Raw genomic sequence first — 7,872 nt, forward strand, 5'->3', positions numbered from 1 at the left:
ATCGTGATATGAAATTTTCATACCGTTACATCCCTAAGACTGAGCGTGATGTACATGGAGGAAATGCTACTGGCTTGTCAACAGAAAGGAAAGAGTGAATTGAAGTCTACATTCACAGCTTGTACACTGTGATATGAGTCACCACTCAATCATTGAAATTATTAACAAAAAATATTTGTGAAGGTTTCAACTGAATGACTCTTTCTTACCAATAATGTCTTGCATTCAAAGTCAAGCAATAATTCATACAAAAAAGAAAATTCTGTCATTATTTACTCACACTTGTGTAGTTTCAAACCCCTATGCTGTTGTTATATTTCACAACAACAACAACAGAATTTGGAAGTATCTCACAGTATGCTCTGTATGAAGCTGTATGATAGTTTTGTATAAACTGAAAAATAATAGTGACTAATGAACTTTATTCAGACAATCTTCCCCTCCAGTGAGCTTATAATTCAAGAACCTGATCACTGAGTCAGTGATTTAAACCAGATCAGTTTGATTTGTGAACAAATCATTCTGTCTGATTTGTGATTCAGATCAACGGTTCATTGAAAAAGAATTGTTCATTCACAAATCAGACTTTGAAGCATATATAGCATGAGACATATGGACTACTTTTATGCTGTTTTTTTGTTTTTGTTCCATGGAAAAATGACAGCATACACGTTTAGAATCAATTATTTTTGGTCAAGCTATTCCTTTAAACCAATTTTTACTACTGACATAGTTAGACTTAATTAATGGTCTGAATATTTCCTTAAATGTCACAGGATGCAATTAGTAGAATGCAAAGTGAATGTTGCTAGCCTGTATTGTCTTGCATTTCTTCATGTCTTCGCCTGCCGTGGTTGACACATCTGACATGTCGCTCTCCTTTGTCACATTTAACTCAATCGCAGATCTGACGCACAGCAAGACACAATGCAGGAATCTGAGCCCAGCGTGTGTCAGCTGCAGCCCAACATCATCTCAGTGCGTCTCTTCAAAAGAAAGATTGGTGGGCTGGGCTTTCTGGTCAAACAACGTGTGTGCAAGCCGCCCGTCATCATCTCTGACCTCATCCGGGGTGGGGAGGCGGAGGAATGTGGGCTGGTCCAAGTCGGCGACATCGTCCTGGCCGTGAACAACAAGCCTTTGGTGGACCTGAGCTACGAATGTGCGCTCGAGACCCTGAAGAATGTGTCGCCCGAGAGCCACGCCGTCCTCATCCTCCGCGGACCCGAGGGCTTCACCACTCACCTGGAGACCACGCTGAGCAGTGACGGGAAACCCAAAACGGTTCGGGTCACCAGGCCCGTTATCCCCGCTCAGAGCAGGCCGTGTGAACGATGTTCGCCTCTCAGCCCCAACATGACCAAAGAGCTCAGGGCCATAGAGAACCTGTCCTCTTCCTCCACTCCCAGGAAAGACCCACGGGAGAGCAAACCCCTGATTCCTCTGCTGGCCCAGGACTCTCTGCTCAGAGAAGGAGACCATTCAGCCCTTCTCCTCAACGGGGTGGAGGAGAACAACGACCTGCTGAAGGAGATCGAGCCAGTGCTGAAGCTCATCAAGAACAGCAAAAAAGAGATCAATGGAGAAGGTCAGAGAGACGTAGAGAGGAAGGATGTCGAAGTGCAGGTGGAGAGGTGAGTGATGTCTTAGTACAAAACTCCAAAATTATTCCAATACAACTCTCTGCAGTTTCCAACTGAAATAAACACTAATGGCAATAAACCACCAACAGAGTTTATTAATTTCACACAAATTATGATTGCAAGGACAAATTATCAAGTAATAAAGAGTTATTTTTGTGCAGTTCTTCCCACAATACTGTGTTATGAACGCAAAAGGCTTTTACCATATAGTGCATTATAAACTAATACATTTTGACATCTACATCACATAACCAGCTCCATTTATATGGCTTTTCTTTCATGGTAAACTTGCTCAGTAGCTCACCTGGTACAGCCTAGCACTTGCAATGTGGAGTGTTTAGGTATGAGTCCCGTGAAAAACAAGTCATGATAAATAGCTAAAATGGAATGGTTGCTTCAACAAATGCATTTTATCCCACATTTATCTAGCTTTTAGGCTAGGGTTTCGGTTTAGGTGGTATGTTACTTTCAAATGCGATAGACCTGTTACGTCCATTTACCGGACTTTAATTTCCAAACTCAACTTAATTTCCAAAGTTGAAATTTTTCAATATCCAATATTAATTTTTTTTTTAAATAATGAAATTTACAATTAAACTCTGCACACCTGACGTCAATAGATAGGTGCGTTGGAGGCAAAGACCAACCAGGTCAAAAAACTAAAAGGCAAAAAACAAATCCCGAAAAAAATGTATGCAAAAAATATCAAAATGTTTACTGACTACGTTTCGGTCGCATGATCTTCACGAAGGTCTTGCGACCGAAACGTAGTCAATAAATATTTAGATATTTTTTGCATAGATAGTGTGTGGGATTTGTTTTTTGCTTTTTAAATAATGAAATTTAAAATATGAAATTATCTACAAAAGATAAGTTTAAATGCACACTAAGTGAATACATTTTCAGCACATATCTCATCCTGACAAATGGCGTCTCAATTTTAACCATTCAAGTTTATGATTTTTCCTGAGCGGATGATAAAATGTATTTAAAAAACACAAGATTAACATTGAAGTGTTATCTAGCTTAAAAGGATAGTTCACCCAAAAATGAAAATTCTGTCATTAATTACTCACCCTCATGTCGTTCCAAACCTGTAAGACCTTCACTGATCTTCAGAACACAAATTAAGATATGTTTAATGAAATCTGAGAGCTTTCTGACCCTGCATAGACAGCAACGCAACTACTACGTTCAAGGCCTAGAAAGGTCGCAAGGACATCGTTAAAATAGTCCATGTGACATCAGTGGTTCAACCGTAATGTTACGAAACTACGAGAATACTTTTTGTGTGCAAAGAAAACAAAAATAATGACTCAACAATTTCTTCTCTTCTGTGTCAGCCTTCGACACGTGTTCATGACATTAGCACGATGCATGAGCGTTAATTAGCATTGTATCTGTTTTCTTTGCATTCAAAGAAAGCCCTTATATGCATGAAGTGGAAGAAACTTTTCTAAAATCCATTCATTTGGTGCACAAATTTAAAGTGCTGACTTTAAATTTCTGTTGACGAAATGCAACTGGTTGTCTATTTACAAATTGCATTCAAAGTGTACAAATATTTTGTCACAAAATACATGCCTTTGCATTTTGTGTCACATAATAAATTACCCCACAAAATTGTGAATGCGGTATTTACAAAAACATATTACACTGTACATCTAAGACTTAGTTCTGTCATTTTTTTTTATGTATAGTTTATAAATCAAGTTAACATTCGAGAAATAAGACCACAAGTTAGTCATTTCCCCTTTATGATTTCATTATCTGGTGCCTGTTGTGGCTTCAATTAGTCTGATCATATGGTCTGCACATTGGAATCTGATTTAGGTATTTAGCTATATGTAATCGCCTTACTAAAAACATTAAATTTAACATCCCACTCATCATTTCTCTAGGGTGCAATATACAGTGGGTACGGAAAGTATTCAGACCCCCTTAAATTTTTCACTCTTTGTTATATTGCAGCCATTTGCTAAAATCATTTAAGTTAATTTTTTTTCCTCATTAATGTACACACAGCACCCCATATTGACAGAAAAACACAGAATTGTTGACATCTTTGCAGATTTATTAAAAAAGAAAAACTGAAAAATGCTCAGTATTTAGTAGAAGCACCCATTTGATCTAATACAGCCATGAGTCTTTTTAGGAAAGATGCAACAAGTTTTTCACACCTGGATTTGGGGATCCTCTGCCATTCCTCCTTGCAGATCCTCTCCAGTTCTATCAGGTTGGATGGTAAACGTTGGTGGACAGCCATTTTTAGGTCTCTCCAGAGATGCGTGTGTACATTAATGAGGAAAAAAAATTAACTTAAATTATTTTAGCAAATGGCTGCAATATAACAAAGAGAGAAAAATTTAAGGGGGTCTGAATACTTTCCGTACCCACTGTATATGGCATTCCAGTAAACCACTAAACTCCGAATGACATTGTTTGGCGTTAAACAATCTTTTTAATATATGTCCAAATATAGGTTATGAATGCATTCTCCGTTTTGGATTGAAATTCACCACTGGCATTTAAAAAGCAAAGATGAGTCCACTAACATGACTTAACATTACTTGTTCCCAGAAAGATCATGTTCTAAAAGCTTCAAGTGGTAGCGCATGAGTAATGACAACACTACAGCAAATTACATGAGCACTATTGACCCAAGGGAAGAGTTCTCTCAAAAACATTATTGGTTTAATGTAGTAAACAACAGACAAATCAAGAAGACATCCAGTTCTTAGAATCAGTTTTACCTTTTAATATTAAAAAGAGAACTCTGTATGTACTCCCAGTGCAAATGTGATGTTAGGCATGATCAAAATAGTACAGTAGAGTCTAGTTTTCTTGTGGTGGAGTATGGGTTTAGTTGCCACACTATTTATTCCAATGAGTATTTCTCAATGTAGATTAATGTATAGTCTTATGCCGAAAAATTCTTTACTACAAACAAATCTGTTAAACATTGCCACTATTAATGTGGATTAATTATCTAAAGTCTGTGTGACAACTAGCCCCAGTCTGTCTCCACTTTTCATTTATTTGGGAATATGATTTACAAATCACTCAACAAAGAATATAGACATATTTGCACAATGTCCATGCTTTCTGAGAAAGGTCAGTTTTCTAAATGCATATTCTTTTTGATAAGTGAAGCTTGTGTTTACTTGGTGAGCTGTCAGTGAGTGAATCTGTTCAGAATGTATTCATTCCATTCAGTCTTTGAGATTACTCTTGTCTTGAATGTTCATATTACGCTTTAGTGAACAGGAAATACTAAGAGGAAGTGCGAGAAGCTTCTAGCAACATTAATAATAGAATGGATAAATATAGACATAATTTTGTGATTACACACCAGTTTTCACAGTATACCAATTGGTGTAATTAAATCTACCTAAATTATTTGTTACAGCCTAACCACTGTAGTTTTGTCATAATAAATATAAAATAATATTGTCATATTTTTCAACTTTCATACTGTGAAGATCAAATAAATGTCCATTCTGTAAAAGCCTCATTGCAGAAACTGATTCGTTTTATCCTTGTAGTTTATGAACAGCAGCTGTCCGCATTTTAGTGTGCTTAAAGGGATAGTTCACCCAAAAATGAAAATTCTGTCATTAATTACTCACCCTCGTGTTGTTCCAAACCTTTGGAACACAATTTGAGATATTTTTGATGAAATCTGAGGGCTCTCTGACCCTCCCATAGACAGCAAGGTAACTACCACGGTCAAGGCACAGAAAAGCGTGTGGCGGCGCCGGCGCTGACCCAGATCCGGCACGATGACGTTGAACACATGCACCGTGCCTTGTGCCTTGTGCCTTGTGTTCAACGTCATCACACCGGATCTGAACGAAGGTCTTACGGGTTTGGAACGACATGAGGGTAATTAATGATAGAATTTTAATTTTTGGGTGAACTGTCCCTTTAAACATGAAGTGTGTAAAAATATTTACTGATTTCAAACAGGTTTCCAAAACACTCCCCTCCTTTTTGCCATTGGTCAGTTAAACAGATAGTCCCGCCCCAAACTATTGGTTGACTACGTGTTGCTGTTGTCGGACAAGTCTGGATGTTCAAACAAACAGAGCAATGATTAGCAATTGCCTCCGAGTGTTTTATTATTTGAAAAAGTACACACCAGATTTATTTTCTGTATTAGAAGAACTAAACAAATTATAATTGCCTTGGAATATTAATCCGACTGGTGAACAGAGATGGCAGTGTTTCATCCAAAACAAATCAAGCTTCTCTCACTCTTCTCACATTTGTGATGAATGTGATACTATGAGTCCCATCAACGTCAGCTAGAAAAAAAAAGTTCTGTAAGTGATTTTTTACACTTTTTAATTATACATTATACTTCGGATAGCATGGTTTATTGTTTGAGTATCTGGGCACTAGCTAAATCTGATGATTATGGAATAACTTGAGAATGAATATAACTGAAGCAGTTTACTGTTTCACTTAAAAGACAAAGTGCACATTGGTAGCCTTGAGGCATTAATGTTTTAGAGAAATTGAAGTTAAGCTCTACGGACCGCATCTGAGGCATGTTGTTATTTATGACAGATGTTGTTGTTTTTTTTGACTAATTCCTTCAGTTTATAGCATAAATGTAAAAGTGTGCAAAGTAATATACAGCAGACAAAAAATAATATAATTGAATGTTTTTGAGTCACTGTACATACATCTAGACCTGTTTTCTTCTGGCTGATGTTTAAACTGTTTGTGACTTTCAGAGACCTTGGTGTGGGAAATGGACAGAACGGCCAGCTGGCGTCGGATAACGACAGAGTGTTTGATGACCTCTGGAGAAAGGACAACATGCCTACGGTGCTTAACAACCCTTACTCAGAGACTGACAAGGTAAAATACAGTCTAAATGGCTTTACATGTGGCTTTGAAGGACTGTGAGTGAGTCAGATTATCTCTTTTTTTAAAGGTGCAAGTACAGAAATATTGAAGCTGTTCTTTACTGTTAATATGGCCTGATCTGCTTGACAGCTGGCAGATATTCAATGTCCTACTCTTAAAAAGAATTACAGGACATAGTTCCATACATTTTTTATTCTCTATTTCTTTAGAAGAACTGTACTGAAGTGTAAATTGTACTCAGGTTTTAAAGCAGTGGTTCTCATGGATCATGAAAAGCAGGGTAAAACTATGCTAACTACTACTAATAAAATACAACTAAATGTATTGGTGCTAATATACGAAAATCGAAATGAAAAACCAAAACAGAAACCAAAAACTCGAACTGTTTTCAACGTTAATAATAATAATAAAAAAATGTTGCCTGAGCACCAAATCAGCATGTTAGAAAGATTTCTGAAGGATCTTGTGACACTGAAGACTGGAGTAATGATGCTGAAAATTAAGCTTTGCAATTATTTTAATATATTCAATTTGATTTTTTAAAATGTTAAATTATAATACTATTTCACAATATCATTTTACAGCATTTTAATTGAAAAAAAAATGCAGCACTGACTTTTTTCAAAAACATCTTACCAACCTCAAACTTTTGAATACAAGTCAACTTATCACAGAAATTCAAAGTAAATTTGATTTCTGCTGTTGATTAATTACAAAACAAGCATTTTCTGTACAGCCCAGGGGCGTAGCCATCATTTCAGAAGTGAGAGGGACAGAAATGTTATATATATATATAAAACATTACAATATAGCATTTCTGTAATCTATATAACCTACCAGTCACCAGTTTTTGAACAGTAAGATTTTTTATGTTTTATAAAGAAGTCTCTTCTGCTCACCAAGCCTGCATTTATTTGATCCAAAGTACAGCAAAAGCAGTAATGTTTACTATTTATAATAACTGCTTTCTATTTGAATATATTTTAAAATGATTGCTGTGATCAAAACTGTATTTTCAGCATCATTACTGCAGTCTTCAGTCTCACATCCTTCAGAAATAATTATAATATGCTGATCGCTGCTCAAGAAACCTTTTTTAATTATTATTATTATTATTATTAATGTTTTTTGAGCAGCAAATCAGAATATCAGAATGATTTCTGAAGGATAGTGTGACTGGAGTAATGATGCAAAAAATGTAGCTTTGAAATCACTATAAATTACATTTTTAAATATATTCAAATAGAAAACAGTTATTTGAAATAGCCTAGTAAAAATATTTCAAAATTTTACTGTTTTGCTGTACTTTGGATCAAATAAATGCAAGCTTGGTGAACAGAAGAGACTTCTT

The 7,872-nt window shown here is 36.1% G+C and overlaps 1 protein-coding gene across 1 annotated transcript in view; it reads left to right on the plus strand.

Moving 5' to 3' along the window:
• The window catches only part of LOC107726721 (nitric oxide synthase, brain-like), a 62,866-nt gene that overhangs the window by 4,687 nt on the left and 50,307 nt on the right, over positions 1-7,872 (plus strand). The window contains exons 2-3 of the mRNA XM_016536413.1: positions 906-1,634; positions 6,386-6,512. Of these exons, the coding sequence (XP_016391899.1) occupies positions 906-1,634; positions 6,386-6,512 (856 nt within the window). The remainder of the gene's footprint in view (positions 1-905; positions 1,635-6,385; positions 6,513-7,872) is intronic.

Source organism: Sinocyclocheilus rhinocerous, unplaced genomic scaffold (assembly GCF_001515625.1).
Source record: "Sinocyclocheilus rhinocerous isolate Xijiao unplaced genomic scaffold, SAMN03320098_v1.1 scaffold1658, whole genome shotgun sequence".
In the NCBI taxonomy this organism is placed as follows: domain Eukaryota; kingdom Metazoa; phylum Chordata; class Actinopteri; order Cypriniformes; family Cyprinidae; genus Sinocyclocheilus; species Sinocyclocheilus rhinocerous.